We start from the raw sequence: 22,292 nt of genomic DNA on the forward strand, positions 1-22,292 counted from the left end.
AAAATAAATTAATTATACAATAAATAGATAATTAAAATCCTCTATCAAACTTTGACTTCCTGGTAAATTTATAACGAACATCTTTCTCGCAGCGAATCTCCATTTTGTGTAAATTTCACATATTTTCCATCCATCATCCCAGTTTCACACCGTGACCTCTTTCCTCTCGGTCTATGTGACTTTGCGGTGGTGCATGTGTACAGGAGGAAGTTTTTCTTTCTTTTTTTTAGTGCGTTGCGTTGCGTGTCCGCCCCCTTCCCTCCCTCTTCATTTCCTCAATCCTGCTGCTTCACATCGGCGTCGTGAGGGGCCGAGGTTCGGCTGCGACCCGGAGCATGGCGCGTCAAGGTAAGACGGAGCATTTACCGCTTCACAGCCCGAGAAAACCCGGCCGGTTCGGTTCTGAACGCACGCTGGCGGCGTGGAAAACCCAAACAAATCAGAATCGGAACTTTAAAAATCACTCAGTCTGATCTGACATCAATGAAAGAGACATAATCAATCAGAGAGGCATCGATCCAGGGTGTGGAGAACGAGCTTTGCTGTGTTGTTTTCCTGTTTCTGCTTGCAAACGGGTCTGAATGTAAACTCAAAACACCTGCGGACAGGTGCGAACACGCCGGTGTTGCGTTCAAGTGCTGTCGGAAACACGTTTTAGTCAAACTTGTGCACCGTGGCTTCCATAGACGGTTTATTTAAATGTTTTTAATCAAAAATTTGTTTCGACGACGCAGATTTGAGCAATTATGAATCTCTACAAAAATAATGAACTTTAAAAATGCTGCTAACACAAACACAGCTGGCTGAGGAACTCTGGATTTCCTCCGCATTAAATGACAGAAATATATATATATATTTGTTTTAATGTGTAAACAAAAACAACGACAAAGGTGTATATGCTGATGACGTCAGAGGAGAACGTGATGTTTGAGCGGATCTGCTGGTTTCAGGTGAACGCTTCATTTATTCTGAGGTTCCTGTGACTGTTTGTCAAGTTCATGCCCAGTCCAAGATGGCTGCCGCCGCAGATGGTCATTACATCAATTAACAGATTAATTATGACCTATTTTATCTCATCTTTGCTCCCATGTTTGCTTGTATTTGGGTATTTTAAATATTTAATCTGTAAAATTAGTGGTGTCAAATGCATTTTGTGCCAGAATATTTTGATAAAACCAATTAAAAATCTGTTAAAATTTTAATAAATCGCTGCAATAACTATTTTTTAATATTTAATATATCTTCACATTTGCTTAATTTGGTATTATAAAGATAAAAACTGCTTTGATTTGATTGAGAGTCAAGAGGGTCACATAAGTCGCTTTGGCGGGCCATATTTGGCCCCCGCGCCTTCAGTTTGACACATGCCTCAGATAATTGTTCCATTTTTCCAGATTTTTGTCATATTAAAAGTTTCAAATCATCAATCATATCTAAAACTAAACAAAAAAAGCCTGATTAAGTGCAAAGGTCAGTTTTCCAACGATGAATTCAGCAGTTAAGTGACTAAATGTTTCCAAACTAACGTTGCGCGTTGAGGTAAGACGGCCTCTGAAGTTCAGAAATACTCAAACGTCCAGAAAGCCTCTGGATGGTCGCTCGGATCTCCGTGACGATTTCTCCCTCCGGTTCTGGACTCTGTGCAGCCCGAATGATCTTTGCTCTCACTTTTCTTTTTTTTACTTTCGGGCTGTTATGCGTCACCGTGGCAACAAGGTGTTGTTTTTACAACTGGGAGCAGCTCATTAGCATCTCAAATAATATCTGAACTATGACCTGGGGGCGATGAAAGGAGCTTCATGGATGCAGAGAGGGAAGCAGAAACATTTAGAGAGGAGCGGCAAAAGCAAAGGAGGAGGATTAGCAGAGCTAGCTAACAGCTGATGATGTCATCCTGGACTTTTTCTATTTTATTTGGAATATCATGTCTACTGCCTGAACACTGAGCTGGTAGGAAGTCATCAGACTGTCTTCAGTCAGAGGGTTCTTCAAAATCGCTGCGATATTGACTTCTACTGGAGCAGTCAGTATTTCTTTTTTCTTGTTGTAAGTTCTTAGCTGTCCACAACAACTGTTTGAAGAAACTCAGATTATATGAGCTATAACAACATTTAATGACCTTTTAGATAAATAAAGTGTTTTAAATTGAATTTCAAAACATTTTTAACAACTTTGAACTCTTGAGTTCCTGAAATAACTTTATGGCAACCGTTGCTGCCAATCGTTGCACAACCGGTTTTCCAGTTCAGAGGGCAATTAGGTTTTCATGTAGAGCGACGGTTTTATTCTCCCTTCATGAATGAAATCCTGATTTAAAAACTGCGTAGCCACGTTGTTTACTATGAATAATAATTATATGCAAATGTTAGGATTTCAGCTCTTTTCTGCAGAAGTTTTGCACATTTTAGCCAAATTGCATTAAAAAGGTAAAATTGGTTCCAGAAATGGGAGTTAAAGTCTATTTGGGATGTTGACGCATCGGTTTCAGTCATAGGTTCTGGAGAAATTCTTGAAACTAACTCCAGTTAGTCATGAATACATTTTGTTACGCAGCAGTAATTTCCGTTTCATAACTTGGCATCAACCTAAAAAGATTCACAGTTTGCTCCAAACAGTTTTCAAAGCTTTCCTGTTTGTTTTTTAAAAAAGAGACGAGTATCCAGACTAATTTCTGGTGAATTAAAGGAAAAACCCTTCAAAGTGTTTCTGGAGTTGAATATTATCAGTATAAAACTGGCTCTTCCTGTTGGAGACTTAAAAAATGCATTTCCTTTTCCTCCAGCCTGTTCTGAGCTGCTACCGGGTCTCTGCCGGCCCAAGCTGCGGTTCTGAGCGTCTAGTTTATTCAGATTTGTTGTTGTTATGGTAACGCAGCTTTAACCCCATTCTCTTTCAGTTCCTCGTAGTAAACATCAATTCTGTAAAAGTAACAACTTCTGCTTGGTTAATTTTAAGTCTTAAATGTGATTGGTGGCTGCAGAGGTTGCTGCTTATCTGTCCTTATTGTTGAGGAAATGCGTTTCTTTTTTTATCCCGCTGAATAAAAAACTGATGGTCATGTTGATAAACCTAGAAATGACATTTTTCTCAGAGGTAGGAAGTAATAATTGAGTTTCTCTCTTATCAGCGGCGCTGATGGACGTTGGAATCGCGTTGAGTTGGAGGCGAAAAGGTCTATTTGTTTTGTTCTTTCTTCTGTTGGGGTAAAATGTCATGATAATTCAGATTTAGATTATAGATGTGTGGTTATGTTGGGAGTTTCTTCTCTGCACTCTCTAATATATCGCAATATCATCTGCAAACAATGAAATCCACAATGTGCAAATACAAAGTTTTACATTCAATATGCGTTATTATTCTAATTATTTAGATTACATATGTTTCATGTTCCATTCTTTCCCATATTTATCTAGTTTCTCGTTTTGTCTTTTTTTTTGTGAAGTGACTAACTTTCCCGTAACTTCTCACCGAGATTTAAGAGATTAAGTTAATAATTTCTTAGAATGAGGAAAAGGGATTTATTTGTTCCGGTTAACGTCTCATTACATACGGAGTACCGCAAGGCCCAATACCAGGACCCCTTTTACTCAGTACACTGCAAAAACACAAGATCTTACCAAGAATTTTCTAGTTTGAATATCTGATTACACTTAAAATAAGGCTAAACTAACTTACAAATAAATTTCAGCAAGATGTAGAGCTTATTCTAAGTTAATAATTCTTTAAAATTGGGAAAGAAATTCAGGTTCTGTTGGCAGATTATTTAAGTTGTAACAAAACATTTTTTCTTGTTGTAAGAGAATTTATCTTCCAATGGAACAAACAGTTTTCATCAATATTAAGGATTTTTTTTAACTTAAAATCAGCTCCTACGTCTTGCCAAAAGTTACTTATAAGTTTGTTTAGTCTTATTTCCAGTGTTATCAGATACTCAAGCTAGACCCAAAATTACTTGGTGAGATTTTGTGTTTTTGCAGTGTATCTTCATGCTCCGACTCGCTCAGGTTATTACAGGAAATAAGATTATCTGTCAAAACTATGCAGATGAAACACAGATTACAATGTCACCATCAGGCCTGATACAATAAATCAATTAATCACATGATAAATGAAAACAAAATCAATAATTTCCATTTGCATGATTTATTGTTTTTTCACTTTCTACCAAGAACTGGATGATAAAAGTCTTCAGTCTGGTGTTTTGGTTCCAACTAACTTCTTTTTGAAGGACAGTTTTATTTTCAGATACTTCATAATTCAATTGTTAGTTTTGGTTGTTTTTTTTTTTTATTCTGAATATTTAAAATGTCTTCCAGCTCCAGTGTTTAAAATTAATCAGAATTTAAAGTTTATTGATCTTTAAGAACATGTTCTGAAATTATAATGCCATTATTTCTGTTGTATCACTTGAAAATGGTCTAAAAACAACAATGTTATCGTTTATCGCGATAACTTCTGGGACGATTTATTGTCTAGTAAATATATGAGTAATGTCGACTTATTTCAGTTTGCATAAATTATATCCAGTGGAAACTCTGCGAGTGAAACTGGTTCTGTTGGAGTGAAGCTGGTTCTGTTGGAGTGAAGCTGGTTCTGTTGGAGTGAAGCTGGTTCTGTTGGAGTGAAACTGGTTCTGTTGGAGTGAAACTGGTTCTGTTGGAGTGAAACTGGTTCTGTTGGATCTGGAGTAAACGTGTGAAAAGTGACTCTAAACTGAAAACTTTTCCTCTGGTTGGATCTGTCAACGCCGCCTCCTCAGTTGGCACTTGTGACCTTTGACCCCCTGGATGCGGTTGAATATTTTCACATCTTTAAGGAGGAAATATGTCACCAGCTCTTAGTGACTCATGAGAAATTGGTGACCATATAAGTGAGATTTATTTTCTCAGGGACATTCTGTAGCTTTGAAACCAAAATGGAGGAAGTTCAAGATGGAAAACCGACCAGATTTTAAGGTACAAAAGCTGGAAAATGGCAAATTGTCCAGTTCTGGTGCATTTAGAACAATGTTAGTTAATGTGCTTTGGTCTCAATTTGCCTTTTTTTGAAGGATAAATTAGTTTACAGACTTCTGTCTCCATTATTTGTTTTTTGATGTTGTTTTGCATATTTTAATGGCTTCTAGTTCCAGTGTTACACGTTTGTTAGAATATAAAGGTTATTGATCTTTGAGAGGATCTGATTGCTTATCGAGAGCCGTTGTAGATAGAAATAAATAATAATTTTTGTCAAAACTCAAATATTTTGAGATTAATCCCAAAAATTTGCTAGACAAATAAAGGAAATTATTGAGTCTGAAAAGTCAAAGATTTGTTAGAAAAAATTCTGAAATTGTGAGACTAATCTCAGAAATTCATCAGGAAATTTCATAGTTTGAAAAGTTGAAAATCTTCTGGAAAAAATTCTGAAATTTTGACATTAATCTGAAATTTTTGAGAAAAAACTTCAAGTTATAAAAAACTTTTTCTAGAAAACATTCTGGAACTAATCTCAAAATTTCTGATTTTTTTTCTTGCACATTTTTGACTTTTCAAATCCAGAGATTTCCTAATAATTTTGCTAAAATTATTTTGGCAAAACGAATTATTTTTGAGAAAATTTACTCCTTTTCTCTATCCAGAATTTCCCTAATACATTGTCATATTATTGTGTTACTATTACCATTATGTGACTTGAAAAAGGTCTCAAATTAACAGTATTATTGTTTATCGCAAAAACTTCTGGGACTTTTAATCATCCAGTAAAATTTATCCCGATACTCAACATCTGCTTTCTTTGTAATATTTTGATTTTTGTTCCACATTTTTTAGAAAGGATTCTCCAAAATGTGACTTCGTTTTTGAGGAAATTGTTAAAAATCAAAGCAGATTAACGTCCCGTTTAGCTGCATTTGTCCAGAACACAGACGAAAGTGAGACCCGGTCCAGAAGCTGAAGTCGAACACGGACCGGGTCGACTTTTTAGGAAAACTTCTCGAGTTCTGGTTCAGGAGCCGGTTTCTTTCTCTGCAGGAGGTTTTCTTCCTTTTCTGTCTGTGCAGAACGATTTCCTCTCAAAGGTTTTTCTGGTCACGCTGACCCGGTTCTATAAATGACCGACCCATTTGTTTCGGTTTTGTGGAACTAATTTTGGAGGAACAAGTTTCAGTGAATGTTAACAGCACAATTCACAGTAAACCCAGCCGGTTCCTGACAAACGGGTTCAGTTTATATACAAATAACAGATAATTAATCCTGTAAAATCTGTTTATTCTCCAACTGCTAACAAGTTTTCTTTCTAAGGAAACTCAGTCATTAGCTTGCTGGTTTATTCTTCCTCCTGAGCAAGCATGTGGCGACAGTGGACGTGGTTTTCAAAGCATAAAAAAATTAAATCTGAGAAAGTTTAACATGAATTTCCAGGCTGAAATGTTTAAAAGCTGCAAGAATTTTTTTTCAGTGAATATTTTTACCAGTTTCACTGAAAGACAGATGTTTCTCCCCACTTTTGTTTTCAAAATGCGATGTAAACGTTACTTTATTTTAGATCGTCCTTTAGATTGTCACTTGGATTTCAAGCTGGACTTTGACTAGGCCATTCTAACACATGGATATGCTTTGATTTAAGTAATTTAATATCTATTGCTGTAGGTTTAATGCCATTTTCCTGCTGAACTGCTCTTTCTGTCAGGACCAACAGGTTTTTTGAGATGATGATGACCAACGTTAAAATTTTCTTCATTTCAACATTTTGCATCCAAGACAAAAAAAACTCAACTTTGGTCACGTCTGATCTTCATATTTGCTGCTTCCCAGTTTTTAAAAACAGCATGTTTATATTTATTTCTGAGATTCTGTAAAATTGACTTTGTGTAATAATGTTATTCTCATATCATAAACATACCTGGGGTGTTGCTTTGATTGCTTCAAAATGTTTGAGAAACACTTTAATTTCCCTGGCAACCAGTCAGCTGTGTAAAACTTGACCAAAACAAACTGAAACGCTGCTAAGACTGTGATAACTTCACTAAAGCAGGATGTTGGAAAGAGCAGGATCTTCTTAAAGGGACAGTATTTTGTATTTTCCAGCCATTTTATAGCACAATCAAGTAACTGTTACCTTCAGTTGTAATAAAAATACTAACTATATCAAATATGACTTATAAGAAACTCAAATTCGTAATTTAATGTCTTTGAAATTGGGCCTCTGTCTCTTTAAGAAGCTACTGCTCTTCATTAAGCTCCGCCCCCAGGAAGTTGTCACAACATCGCTTCTCTATTAACCCTTTAACAACATTTTTACCACTGAGAAGTAGCTCCTTTATTGAGCTCAGCAGAGGTTTGCTAATTACTACTGGCTAGTCTGAAGGAGCTGGGTGGGGGAGGAGCTTCGACCTTGAAGGCGGGGCTAGGTCCACCCAGGCATATTGCACAGCTGAATGGTTGCCATGGAGATTAAAGGATTTCTCAAACATGCATGAGGGAATCAAGTCATCACTCCAGTTTGTTTATGATGCGAGAATAACATCATTACATGATACTGTCCCTTTAAAGAGACAGAAGCCCAATTTCAAGGCATCATATTTGACATACACAGCATTTTAATGAGAGCTGATGGTGACATAGTTACTTTATTATGTTACAAAATGTCACTGTGCCCAGAAAATACATATTGTTTCTAATTTATGTCATAAAATACTAATGAAATACTTTATAAGTCGAGGTTGGAATGTAAAAGATTAATATTTTTCCAGAAACGATGCGTCTTTAGGCCATTTTTGACGTTTAAAGTCACTGCTGTCGTATTTCCTCTCAGTTCAGCTCCGTCCCTTCGCGGCATAGCGCCACGGACTGACGGACAGATGCTGCAGGTGGAGCCAGAATGAGTGCCGTTCAGCTACTGCAGGAGACGCTGATCAAGCGTTCGCAGCAGAAGAAAAGGACGTCGCCGCTGAACTACAAGGAACGAGTATTTGTCCTCACCAAGACCAGGCTGACGTACTACGAAGGGAAACCAGAGGTCTCTGTTCCTGCCTGCTTTACTTAAAAACAACAACATGGTGGCAGCTCAGCTTTACACACAAACACAGGATTTGAGTTTGAATAGAAATCTGGTGAACATGTAGCTGGCCTGTCACAGTGCAAAATAAATTAATCACATGACAAGTTTAACCTGTCTGTCACTAGAGGACCCAAATTTGGGTCCTCTAGTGACAGACAGAGGACCCAAATTTGGGTCCTCTCGTGACAGGGGTGTCAAACTCCAGTCCTCAAGGGCCGCTGTCCTGCAACTTTTAGATGAGCCTCTGCTGCACCACACCTGAAAAGAATAATTAGGTCATTAGCAAGGCTCAGGAGAACCGATCTACACAGGGAGGAGGTAATTAAGCCATTTCATTCCACTGTTTTTTACCTGTGGCACATCTAAACACTGCAGGACAGCGGCCCTTGAGGACTGGAGTTTGACACCCCTGTCATTGTGAATGACAACCTGAGACCAACAGGTTAAGTTTGTAGTAGGAAGTTTGGATCAATTTATTGTCCAGGAAAATTTATCATGACAGGCCCACATGTAGCCTGTACACTGCAAAAACACACAGTCTTACCAAGTATTTTGGTCTAGTTTGTCGTGCAAATATCTTCCTACACTTAAAAGAATACAAAACTAACTTAAAAGTAATGTTTCAGAAAGAAATGGGAGCTTTTGAAGTAAAACAATTCCTTAATATTGATGGAAAGTACTATTTCTTTCTGAAAAGTTACTTTTAAGTTAGTTTTGTCTTCTTTTAAGTGTAGTGAGATATTTAAAGTAGACACCAGATACATTTACTTGGTACAATTTTGTGTTTTTTTCAGTGTTTGTCATCAAGCAAATGCACTTCAAAATGTTGTTATTTTGAAGTTTTTAGTTGAGATTTAAAGGCATTCAGGGTTTCAGCTGTTTTGCAGTTTTCTGGAAGTTTGTTCCAGATTTGTGGTGCATAGAAGTTGAATGCTGCTTCTCTGTGTTTGGTTCTGGTTCTGGGGATGCAGAGCCAGAACCAGAACCTGAGAGGTCTGGAAGGCGATAGAAGACTGATTTTTATCATTGTCTTTATGTGTTTCTGAAGGTTCAGCTTCAACTTTAATATTATTTTAAGCCTAAATCTGACATAAAACTATGCAGAAATTATTCATGTAGATTTAAAAGGATTCCATTTTCATCTAAACATTTTTATTTTACTGTACAGTTGCAGTTCGCATACAGTTTGGTTTGAGAGAAATTCAGTTTTACGCCCACATGTCTCTACAGTGAGGCAGATAAACAAATCAAAAACTGTTCTAGAGGAAATTACAGTTTTAGTTTTTTTTTAGGTATCATCATCATCAAGTTAAAAAAAAATAAGAAATGAAACAAGCGTTTGCTTATTACTCATCTGATAAACTCCAGCTCAGAAACCAAATTGTCTGTCGACTGACAGTAACATGTTAGAAACAGAAAAAGCATTTCTGACGCATTTTTTTCCACCAACAGAAGAAGTTCAAGAGGGGCTCGGTGGAGCTGAGTCGCATCAAATGTGTGGAAATCGTGAAGAATGGAGGTGGGATTATCCCCTGCCAGAACAAATACCCATTCCAGGTAAATCAAAAACACGCAGCATTCTGCTAAAGCACGATGAAAACTGATGTTCTCATCACGTTTGGAGATGAAAAGGCATCATGCATCTGCGCCAAGATAACAATCAGAGAAAACCGGCTGCTGGCAGAGCCGAGCCGCAGCTGCTTTAACCTGCAGATCAGCGTTTCGGCTCATTGAAGAGAGGAACTGCAGTCACTCCCACACATTTCTTACCTACAAACGTCCTTTTTCCGTCCTTCACAGCTTCCTGGTCAGACAAACTGACCGTAAACATGCCGAACTCTGTTAACTGGATTTATTATTTTACATTTTAACTTTTATTTTCCCAGTTTGTTGCCAAGTCGCTTTCTCCAGGATTTTTATCTTGTTGTCACTTTAATCTGCATTTTTTCCCCAGTTCCTCCATTCCATAAAAGAAAGAGTGGCTTTTAAAGTTTAAACTGGTTTTAGAAGTATTCCTTTTAAAAATAATATAATAATTTACACATCTTTTTCCACCATCAAGTCTCACTACTTTGTTTAAAGTATTGCATGTTGAGTTTATTGCTGAGGAGGAACAAGAACATTTCTAGTCCTTTTTTGTTCAAAACTTGACGGTTTGGACCAAAACGTCTTTAGATTCACCACATCTTACCAAATCTTCCTGAATGTTTCTGTGTTTGTGTCCAGGTTGTGTACGATACCAACACGCTGTATGTTTTCGCTCCCAGTCAGAAGAGCAGATCTCTGTGGGTCCTGATGCTCAAACACGGTGGGTCAATAAAAACAAGAACCAGTCAAACTGAAAGTTTACCAGATGAATCATGGGAAAAACCAAGATGGCTGCCTCCAGTGGTTTATAACCAAGAGGCACGATGCCAGGGGGTAAAGGTTCCCTGGGAAAGCCTGGAAGTTGATTCAAGTGTTTTCCAGGTCTGGATAAGTTTGGAAAAAGAAAATTCACTCTTTCATCCATCAGTTTGTTTCCCATCGGCTCTCATCAGCAGTTTTGTAACGCTGGACTTTTCTTCAGAACTTAACTCCAAATCATTGGTGAAAACATTTTATTTTCATGGATTTTTTTCCTGTAGATTTTATCTAAGATATTTGGTCAATTAAGTCGTCTGCCAGGCTGCTGTTGGAAATCAGAAAAAAAAGTTTAAAGGGGGATTATTATGCTAAATTCATATTTTTGTTCCCTTTTTGTACTTTCATTTTGGTCTCATCTGCTTCTAAAAACACAGGCGCTTAAAAAAATCACTTAGATGTTTTTTGTTGTTTTTTAGTTAATGTTACTTTTTTATTTATTTATTTTTATTCAGTCATATTTAAAATACATCACATTTATGTATGCATATATTTAAAATATATATATTTTACATCTTTTATCGGTCATCTTGGAAGGTATAGCTTGTCTACTAATAATCAATTTCCCCTTCGGGATCAATAAAGTATATTCTGTTCTATTCTACTTTTTTATTTTTTTTTGGTGTTTGGAAGATTAACCATTTTGTCACCTAGCAACCCCAGCAGAATTCCACCCGTTACCTAGCAACCCCAGCAGAATTCCACCCGTTACCTAGCAACCCCAGCAGAATTCCACCTGTAACCTAGCAACCGACGTGGAACTCCAGCACACTTGGTCAGCTGTATAATGGCTGGTGGAAAAGACAAAGTGTTTTGTTGTTGACTTACCATCCAGAAACCATACCAGTTCATCTGTTTGCAGCCATTTTTAATGTAAAAGTGTAAATTTGGAGTTTGGGGGGCGTGGCCAGCAGCAGCTTACTTGGATTTAAAGTGAAAAGACACCTTAAAGCTGCTTGGTCTGAATGATTTATTACAGAAAAAGTTATTTTCATGTTTTGTCTAGGCCGTAGAGGTATTCTAAGTTGTATGTACAGCATCTGCTGCAAAAGTACAAAATCTTACCAAGTACTTTTGCTTTGTTAGGAAGCATAATGGGTCACCTTTAATCTCCCCTGATGTTGGGCAGTAATGGACGCCGTTGTTCTGCAGCTACTGGACCGGATGAGGTTCTGTTTACCTCCATAATGTTTTTGTTTGATCACATTCTGATGATCATGGCGTTGAGAGCAGATGCCCTGAAACGTTTTCACACTTTGAACCGCACGCTGAGGCTGGTTTCTCTGCAGCCCCCTCTGTTTCCACTGTGCTGTCGCGTTTTCTTTCTTTTTATCTCAAAGCGCTAACTCGGCAGGAAGTGGACCCTTTGTCTGTAGATTGATCTGGTTTGATTTTCAAACACAGATCCGCTGCAGTCGGTCAATTTATCTGTTTCGACATCAAACCCTAAGCATGAAACTAAATTTATACCTACGTAATTTGTTCACACAATGAGAAAAAGTGATTTATAAAGGCAAAAAGTTATTAATTCAGCAGAAAAATCCTATATTATTCTTAGTTTTTCCTTCATTTAATCTTTTGTTCTTTTGCTGCTTCCAGAGATCCAACACAACACAGGCGTGCTGCTGAAGTTTCACCCCCAGTTCTGGCTGGAGGGCGTCTGGCTCTGCTGTCGCCAGGCTGACAAACAGGCGCCGGGCTGCGAGGAGTACAACCTGTTAGGAGACAGTAAGACCTGCCTCATGATGTCACTTCCTGTTCAGTGTGACGCAGCGTCATCAGTCAGTCAACTAATTTAGTCAGCTATGGTGTGCTTCTATGCATATTCATAAAAAGTTGAGTGGAAGGAAAAATGTTATATATATATATAAGTGTAACATTTAAAGCTTCTTGAGAACCATTCAGCTTGAGGTCAAAGGTCACAGTGATCCAGCCAGTAAAGACGAAACAGAAACATTGAAACTTTCTGCTTCACTGACGGTTTCTGTTCCTCTTCTTCTAGTTTCCAGAAAACCTCTGCCTCCAATTCCTGGACAGGAAAACACGGTGAGTAAACAAATCGAGCAGCAGCAGCCGCTGAATCAGGAGCAGCAGAGACGCTGACGCAAACACTCTGTCCTGCTGTCCGCAGCGCCGGCCCCGTCCTCCTCCCGTCCCGCAGGACGAAGACGAGGATGACGAGGAGGTGGTGGTGGCTCTCTACGACTTCCCAGGGATGGAGCCGCACGACCTGAAGCTGGTCCGCGGCGGAGAGTACGTCATCCTGGAGAAATGTGACGTCAACTGGTTCAGGGCGCGCAACGAGTACGGGTGAGAGGTCGCACACCGGAGCAGAGGTCACGCAAAACACTTTAACTGTCCGCCATTTTGGCTGAACCTTTTCAATGTCCTCCATTTTTACATTGTGAGCCAAAATCATCAAGTTAAAGCAATCAGGGGTCATATTTTTCCACTTAAAAAATCTAAATATTTTTATTGTAAATCTTTGTGTGATTTAGGCCATGTACACCAAGAATGGTATATTTATAAACTATCAAGAAAAAACTGTGCGTTTGATGATTAAAGTATCTCAGTGAAGTCGTTCTATTCATGTCACAAATGTAGTTCCTGTCACTTTATCCCTCGACAAATTTAACATCTCACTTATCTGTGGGTAAATTTGCTCATAATTTGTGCTACAGTAGGGATGGTAAAGTAAACTCTGTTTAGCACCTTTCATAGCTAAGTGCTTTTCACAAATGGATACATGCTCTACTGCCGACCCTGCAGCTCAAGCTAGTTAATGTAAAACTAGAACTTTGTTGTTAAGGATGCAGATGATGTAATCTACCTGGTTTTCACAAGAAGTGAGAACCAGGTGTTTTTTCAGGCGTGTGCACTGCAAAAACACAAACTCTCACCTAGTAGTTCTCTCGTTTACCGTGCAAATATCTTAGTACACTTGAAATAAGACAAAACTAACTTAATGGAAACTTATCAGCAAGCTATAGAAAGCAGCTCCTTTATCTTACAGAAAAGTTACTTATAAGTTTTGTCTCATTTCATATTTGCACTCGAAATCAGACCAGAAATATTCGGCAAGGTTTTATGTTTTTGCAGTGTATAATCTCAATATAAAGAGCTGGACGCCTCAGTAGGGAAAGAGGTTAAATTAATCAGTTTTTCAGTTAAATATGTAAGGAATTACACTTTGTGCAGAATAAACTAGTTTTTTTTCCACTGTTTGTACTTTTTAAAGTAGATTTTTGGGTTTGTTTCTCAGGGAGGAAGGCTACATCCCGAGTAACTACGTGACGGGGAAAACATCTGGGAACCTGGTCCAGTTCGAGTAAGTGGCTTAAATATTTCCTGGTTCAAAGTTGAAACCTGCTGCTGATTTAATCTAAACGTCTGCAGCTTTCATCAGTCATTAACTTTACTAACTCGCACCGATCATAAATTTAGTGAAAGAAAGATCGAGTATGAAGATTTTTTTAATGTAATGAATGTAAATGTTCACTTTAATGACTGTTTCTGCTTAAACTGAAACTTATTTTTATTTCCAGCTGATGTAGAAGTAACAGCAGGAGTGCCTGCAGGTTTTGCACATGTGGTTTTTGTTAAAAATTATTATTTAACATTGTGAGAGGGCATTTTCCCTCTCATCCTAAACGTTTTCCTTTAAAATTTCAGTGAGAATTTATTTCATTAGCTGATCAGGATAAAACCAGGAGATGCGATTAAAAACAATGTTTTGTTTCTACAAGCAACCTTTCTCCCAATATGTAAAGGTTTAAATCTGTCCCTTCACAATGAAAGCATGAGGAGAAAATTAACTGACAAAAACAAGGTTAGCACTAACTTTGTTTGCAAATAATTCAACATTGGAGAGTAGTAGAAGAAGAAAGAGAGGTAAAGTGTTGAGTTTGTCCAGTAGTTTAAATCTAAAGCAGAAGATGCAGAGGTAGCCCAGGATAAGCCAACTCTCTCATGCCTCCTTCTTGTTGCTAAATCTGGATGCTAAAACGTTTTCCTCCTTTATAGACAGAAGTAGGAACCACAGTTGCCTGCAAATACTTTAATTATCCTCTAAAAACGCTTATAACCGCTTATTTTAATATTAAAAACACCAAATGTACCTTAATATGCTTTAATACAGGCTGTAGAAACCGTTAGAGCTAACGCAGAAGCTAACGTTTACAGTTTATTTTATTTCCGCTCTTCGAGGATTCAGCCAGTCAGCGCCAAGGAAAAATAAATGCAGCTCTTTGATTGGCTGGTTTGCTAACTCCAGCCAATAGGGCGCCAGGTAGCATTTCTGCTACATATTTCAGGTGTCCAAGTTAGATTTGCTGTAAGAATTTGCAAACATTTGAATTCTTTACAAATAATATGTGTTTTTTTAAGTCACAGTGCAGCTAAATTACTATTGTGCTTTTAATGTGCTAGTTTTACTGTAAAGGCTACAAATATTAACCTAAACATTCCTCACCTGCATAAAGAAAGTTGTTTGTTTCACAAGAACTTTTTGAATTTGTCATGCATTTTTAAAAAATAGAAGTCACATTTAGGTTGACATTTATTACTAAATATAAGGTAATCTCTCAGATTAAGTGTTAGAAGTGATAAAAGTCTTATGTTTGTTTCAGATGGTACAGTAAGGGCGTAAACAGGAACATGGCTGAGGAGCTGCTGAGGAAGGAGGTCAGTGTTTATTATTTTTATTTTCTGCTTCTTTACTTTTAATATTTTATCAAATGTAAACCTTCATAACATGACTAATTCAGATGCAGAAGCTTTTATTTAAATCTCATCAGTTAAATATCAAGCAGTTTGTCTGCTAAAGAAAAATGACCGATATTTTTGGTTTGTTTGTGTTTGTCGCCCCCTGCAGGATAAAGAAGGAGCCTTCATAGTGAGAGACTCCAGCCATCCGTCTACTTACACCGTCTCTCTTTACACCAAAGCAGGATCTGGGTAATAATCCATGTTTGCTTTAATTTCACTTTTTAAAGAACTGGCTTCTGCTGGTTTTGTCTGTTTTAGATTCTTGACAAAACCTTTGTTGGTTAATATAATTAAAATTTAGCTTTTCAGATATTTTAAACCCCTGATTTGACCGGATTTAGCCCATTTTTTAAATTAAAATTAAACATTTTAACTAAACCAAACCTCAGTTGTGTTGAGTATTAATATTGGCGTTTTGTCTTGACTGGTTTAAGATTTCAACCATTTTTCTTTACATCATAGCCGAAGTTTAGCTCCCCAATATCTACCTCAGGCTCCCAGCTGTAGGTTTGGAAGGTTTGGACTAGGCCATTGTAACACATAGCAAAAGATATGCAGTGATAGTTTTCCTCCCCACGTTGTGTTTTGCTTACAGACCAAATGTTTCGGCTTCAGTTTAACATGGATTTGTTTCTATTTCTCCCTCTGATCTGCTGTTTTGTTGTGTTTTGTAGGGAAGGAGGTCCAATGATTAAACATTATCACATTAAAGAGACGCGAAGCACGCCCAGAAAGTTTTACCTGGCTGAGAAACACCTGTTCAGCTCCATCCCTGAACTCATCGAGTACCACAGCCACAACGGAGCCGGTAACAAAAAACCCAGCAGAACGGAGCTTAGCCGACGCTAACCAATGTTATCTCTATGTAAATTCATGCTATGCTAACCAATACTTAGCACCAACATTACATCTAAACTTTATATTCTATTTTCTTTCTTTGAATAGCTGTTTAATTAAACTCAAAGTTTCAATACAATTTGGTGTGAGATACAGAGAGGATTTAATTCTTAAAGGGGCAGTGTCATGTAAAATTAACTTTTTCAGCTTTACATCATATTACAACATTGATTATTTCATGACTGCTTGAGAAATCCTTTAATCTCCATGGCAATAATCCAACTGTGCAAAACGCCTGGGTGGACGTAGCCCCGCCTTTAAGGCCGAAGCTGCTCCTCCCAGCTGCAATTTCAAAGCGTCCTAGAGTCAACTTGGCTCCTTCAGACTAGCCAGCAGCAATTAGCAAACACGTGGTGGAAATGAGCATCTGCTGAGCTCATTATAGGAGCTGCTTCTCAGTGAAACGCTGGTAAAAACGTTACGGTGGAGCCATGCTGGGATGACTTCCTGGAGGCGAAGTTTTAGACAGAGCAGGATCTTCTTAAAGAGACAGGCCCCATTTAAAGATGTTGAATTGCAGTCAAATTTATTTTGTTATATTTGATATATGTAGCATTTTTATAACAACTAAAGGCAACATAGTTGACTGTACTATAAAATGTCACTATGTGGCTGAAAAATACTCATTACTGCCCCTTTAAGTATTTGAATAGCAGATAATTTATGTGTGAATTATTTGTTGTTCAGGTCTTGCTGCCAGGCTCAGATATCCTGTAGGAAAGCAGGACAAGTCAGGTCCGTCGACGGCGGGTTTCAGCTACGGTGAGTAGCAGCCATTATTGTTAATCTTTCTAAAGCGCTGAAGGCCTTTACTTCAGACTTTAGTTGACGTATTTTACAGTATTTTCCTGCTCTTCGTCTAACCCTGGATCTGTTGTATCTGCAGAGATGTGGGAGATCAACCCGAGCGAGTTGACCTTCATGAAGGAGCTGGGCAGCGGTCAGTACGGCCAGGTGAGGCTCGGCATGTGGAGGTCTCGGCACAAGGTGGCCATCAAGGCCATCAAGGAGGGCGCCATGTACGAGGAGGACTTCATCGAAGAGGCCAAACTCATGATGTAAGGACGAGAAAACGAGCAAAACTAGAATTACTTCAGTGGTGTACTCTTAAATTGTCGCCATCTAGTGATTAATGAAAGGTACTGCAACTAAAAACATTTGTAATAATCAGATTTGTTCAAAGAAAGAAGATTTGAGTTGGGTTGGAGACCCTTATTTCCAGTGTTTTCCAAAGTGGGTGGGAAAATAAATTTGGCTTAATGGAAAAGTAATTTCTTTTTCTAAAATGTTTTTACGCTATGATGAAGTGTTTTTTTTTTTGTTTTGTTTTTTTATCAAAATTGGTTTATTTTGCTGTCCTTCAATGGAAATGACTTTTTCGCATCATACGAGTCACATGATCAACAAACGGATGTTACTACTGGCAGAAACCATGAAGAAGACGACAACAGGAAGTAGTTGGAGGATCATGCAGTGGCATATTTTTAAAGACATCATGTGATTTAAACACACATGTGATTTTAATTCTGTTTCTTATTTAACAGAAACACAGCAATTCCGAAATAGTGTTTGTTCGACGTTAGTGGGACATCTACAAATTTTGTGCACATTTGTAATGGAAATGCAGCCACTCAGCGTAACTTTCAAAACAAACAAAGATGGAGTAGCCTCAGATTTTAACAATTGTATCATTTGTCCATCTTTGGTAAAAGATGGACAAATGATCTCTCCCACCAGCACTAGACTAGTGTGTTTGTTTTGGTTGTATTTACCCAGAATGCCCTGTGCTGTAGCCCACTTCCTGCTTGTGGAGCGGGCTCTGGTTCGCTTGATGTTCACATATGGATTTGAAATGAATCAGAATTCACTTCAGCTACACCGAGACAGTGATTTTGAGTGGACCAGAGTTCGTATCAGAGACCACAGACAATTGAACCGAACAGTCTTGGCAAACAAACTGGAGTTCAGTTAGAGCGGACTGACCAGGACTGGTGTGAATGAACCCAAAAACCTGGATTTTCTTTTGACGGTCCGGTCATTCTCCTGCCGTCTCTCCAGGAAGCTGTCCCACCCTAAGCTGGTGCAGCTGTATGGCGTCTGCAGCCAGCAGAGGCCCATCTACATCGTCACAGAGTTCATGCAGCAGGGCTGCCTGGTGAACTACCTGAGGCAGCGGCGCGGCAGCTTCAGCCCCGGGTTGCTGCTCGAAATGTGCCTGGACGTCTGCGAAGGCATGGAGTACCTAGAGGCAAACAACTTCATCCACCGAGACCTGGTACGGCTCTTCACTGGTTCTGATTTGGGCTAACCCACTGCTGCTGTTTCATTTATGGGCTGTTTATCTTCTGAAGGCGGCCAGGAACTGCCTGATGAACGACGCCATGGTGGTGAAGGTTTCTGACTTTGGCATGGCCAGGTATGACTCCATATTCTGATTATTTTCATATCACTCAACCAGATCTGCGGTCTTTAAACGCTCCTTTTGCAGATACGTCTTGGACAACCAGTACACCAGCACCAAAGGCGCCAAGTTTCCTGTGAAGTGGTCTCCACCTGAAGTCTTTAACTACTGCAAGTTCAGCAGCAAGTCGGACGTCTGGTCGTACGGTGAGGGCGATTGAACCGCATAGCAACACATTTACACATCAACACCCATACAGAGCTGAGAAACTCACCCTTAAATGAGTCAACATTACTTCTGCTAACTCTAAAACAACAAACCAAGATGGTATTTAGAGGAAGCTAATGCTAAAGCTAGCAGAAACTAGTGCTAGACTAGAGGAGTCTAATGGTAAAGCTAGCGGAAGCTAATTCTAAAGCGCTAACTAAAGTTTAAAATATATATACACCCTCAATCACCACTTTAAATTTGACATTATAATTTACATGTTCTCTTTTACCCTTATTTTATTTATATTTATATATTTTTCTCTGCTGTCTGTGTTTTATTTCCTGTATGTTTGTAGTTTTAAACATTTACTGGAGGGGGGAAAAGAGAATATGAGAGGAAACGGATCTGCTACGTCTCCCATTTCAAAATAAGAGCATGAATATAAACTTACAACTAAATGAAGAATTCTTAACAGTTAATAATAAAAACGTCAACACAGATGTTGAACTTTATCCAAGTGAAAGTTTACAAAACAGAAAAGTGAATTAGTATTGGAATTATCTAAATAAATTTGTCCAGGAGAAGCTAAGTGTGCTAAGTGTTTTCAAAGTTAGCAAAAGCGCTAAATGAAAATTTAGCTCTGCTAATGGAAGATTAGCGATGGTGGGAACACCACCGTTTTTCAGATTATTTTATCATCAGACAAACAAAACCTGGAAAAATACAACAAAAGCATTGGGTTGGTTGGGTTCTGATAGTTTAATAAACCAAATAATTATTTGAAAACCATTTTTTTTTTTTAATGTTAAAACTTGTCTGATGAGCTAAAACAGGAACATTTAAGAGCATGTAAGGGTGCATTTGAAGACATCAACACGCTCGTGTTTGTGTGTGTCCAGGCGTGCTGATGTGGGAGGTGTTCACAGAGGGCCAAATGCCGTTCGACCAAAGTCTCAATCACGAAGTGGTTGCCATGGTAACCAACGGCCATCGGCTGTTCCGGCCCAAAATGGCCCCGCCCGCCTTGTACGACATCATGCAGCTCTGTTGGGACAACGTAAGTGGAAGGAAAACTGTAGATGTCTGCCTTTTCAGCCTCTTTCTGTAACATTTCACTGCTTTACTGATTTTATGCCCTGTTCCAATTTGGCGTCTGATTCACAGAGCAAACGGCACAAATTACATGCTGGTGGAGGGATTTTTCAGTTCGCGCACTCCTTTGGAGAAAGTTTTAACATGGAGTTAACAAAAAATATATGTATTCAAGTAAATAATCTGATATATTATTATAATGATAAAAAAATAATCTAAAAAGAAATTCTGACTATTGTCAATGAGAAGATTCTACTTGATTACATAACGACAGAAGTGGGATGAGTTTTTATGTTTTAACTGCCTTTTTATTGAATATACGTTTTACAATATGTATAACACTGCTGTCTGTAAGTGGTACTAATTGCATGATTTTTCTGTTTTTATGGAGTGAAGATGGAAATTAGCACTAATATATTTGTATTTTTGATGAAGAAAGGTCTTATTTCCAGAGCAATCGTTATTCATTATTGAATATAGCGCCATCTGGTGGTCTGTTCTGTTATTTCAATGCTTAACTTTGAAACGGTATTGTTGTAGATGAAAGGAATATTTTTTAGCCAAAACAGAGATTTATTTATTTCCTTTACGACATTCCTATTTTCTATTTGGTAAAACTAATGATGTAGTTTTACATCATTAGTTGTAAAACTACATCATTAGTTTTAACGTTGGTGGAAGTTAAAACTTCTACCAACGTTAACTGGATAGTAAATATTTCACACTAAAGTAAGCTCCTTTTTTTGCTGAAAAATTACCTGCGAGTTAAAATGTGTCTCATTTCAAGTGTTCTGAGATATTTGCACTAAAAACTAGATAAAAATACTAGTTTGGTGCCTTGTTCCATTTTGGCGCAACACAGTTACCTTATTGTTGTATAAAATGGCTCAATGTGGTTAGAAAACGCATACCGGCCCTTTAAGAGTTCCAGATTCTGCTCTGTTTTTCTAGAGGAAGTGCCTGAAGTTTTATTTTTCTCTCTGCAGAGACCGGAGGAGCGTCCATCTTTCTCTCAGCTTTACCTGATGCTCTCAGACGTTTTGGAGGACGACGGTATTTCTTCATGCTGACCTTCCAGGCTCCTCCTCATCCTCGCTGAAGACGCACCCTGCTGTCGTAACCTTTCTAAAGGCTCTGTGGTATACATATTTATATTTTAAAGCCACAAACGGGAGGACAGCATTCTGCACAGTAACGCTGCTTAACGCGATGAAGCGTCGAGGCGTCCAGAGGAACCGACCACGTCTGCTCCGTCTCTGCTGAACCCGGTTCAGGACGGCTAACGGGAACTGAGCGACGCTCTCTGACTGTGGAGGTTTAGCCAGGCGTTTCAACATGTTGGGTGGAAATAAATATTTTTTTACTAAGCTTTATTTCTTCTACTTGTCGGAGTTCTTACTGAAAGTAAAGAAACTCACAAGTCGAGGTGTGGTTTAACTGCAGCACAGACTGAGTTTCATGTGAAACCATCACTTAAATTAAACCTAAAAATATATATATAACTAATTTTTGCATTTTTAATGAAATAAATTTTGTGGCCTGCCAGTGGTTTAAACTATCCAGTTTTGGACATTTCTTTGGGGGGAAAAAAGTTTAAGCTTTTTAGACTTATCACACATTGTTTCATCTTATTGTGGTGTGTAAAACATGTTTATAACACTCTTTATAACACAGTGTTATAAACAATCTTAATGGTGAGTTATAAAGCATCAATATGTTGCTTTACATGGTTTTATAATATTTTTAACATGGTTTCAACATTGTAACAGATTATACTGCAACAATATTGCTGTTAACATTGTTGTCTTACAATAACAGTATGTTGCTTTGTTACAATGTTGCTTTGTAATATATTTAACATTGTTATAAAGCAACATTATTGTTTGTAACAATGTTGCTTTGTAACAACATATTGTTTATAACAATAGATTGTTGCTGCAGCAGAATATCAATGCTTTGTAACAATATGCTAAAACAAAGTTTAACTTTTCAGACTTTTGTTAAAGTGACATGTTGTTGCTAATCACAGATTGTTTCAACATATTGTTTATAACATGTTTATAACAGTATAACACAGTTATGCTTTATAACAACAACATGTTGTTACAAAGCAACTTAATGTTGTCATGAAGAGCCGTTTCTACAGTCAGTGATGCTTCGGGGCTCCATGTCATTTGCTGGTGATGCAGTAATTCATGCAAAAGGAGCCCCAACTCCCAGTACAGTTTCTTACTGGTCTACTCACACTGAATGTGTAATGTGTATTATCCTTGGGCCATAAAACCTCAAAACGAACATATACATTATGGTATGAGTTTCAACTTTATGAATGTACTTAACTGAAATAAATTAATTTTTTTTAACAGACTCCCAAAGCATTTCAGTGCGTTTGTTTATCCTCCTTGCCATGGTAACAGTGCCAGGTCGACCTCAGCGATGAACACATCCGTACCCCAGAGACTGCATATAAACACAAGCTTTA

General features: G+C 38.1%; 1 protein-coding gene across 2 annotated transcripts; it reads left to right on the forward strand.

Moving 5' to 3' along the window:
• The first annotated feature begins 3 nt into the window (after positions 1-3).
• On the forward strand, positions 4-22,178 carry tec (tec protein tyrosine kinase). Of its 2 annotated transcripts, XR_001664720.1 has the most exons (19): positions 4-348; positions 7,795-7,998; positions 9,493-9,597; positions 10,267-10,348; positions 12,043-12,171; positions 12,446-12,489; positions 12,575-12,753; positions 13,706-13,771; positions 15,072-15,126; positions 15,317-15,399; positions 15,885-16,018; positions 16,795-16,869; positions 16,994-17,165; positions 18,166-18,382; positions 18,459-18,523; positions 18,596-18,714; positions 19,618-19,775; positions 20,797-21,886; positions 21,922-22,178. XR_001664720.1 is itself a non-coding variant. In XM_007571798.2 (18 exons), the coding sequence occupies exons 2-18, from the start codon at positions 7,861-7,863 to the stop codon at positions 20,878-20,880; spliced, it is 1,905 nt and encodes a 634-aa protein (XP_007571860.1). In that variant the 5' UTR covers positions 4-348; positions 7,795-7,860; the 3' UTR covers positions 20,881-22,178. The 2 variants fall into 2 exon arrangements, 1 of the variants encoding a protein (XP_007571860.1); XM_007571798.2 differs by having other exon boundaries at positions 20,797-22,178.
• Positions 22,179-22,292: the final 114 nt, after the last annotated feature.

Source organism: Poecilia formosa, unplaced genomic scaffold, assembly GCF_000485575.1.
Source record: "Poecilia formosa unplaced genomic scaffold, Poecilia_formosa-5.1.2 Scaffold288, whole genome shotgun sequence".
Lineage (NCBI taxonomy): Eukaryota > Metazoa > Chordata > Actinopteri > Cyprinodontiformes > Poeciliidae > Poecilia > Poecilia formosa.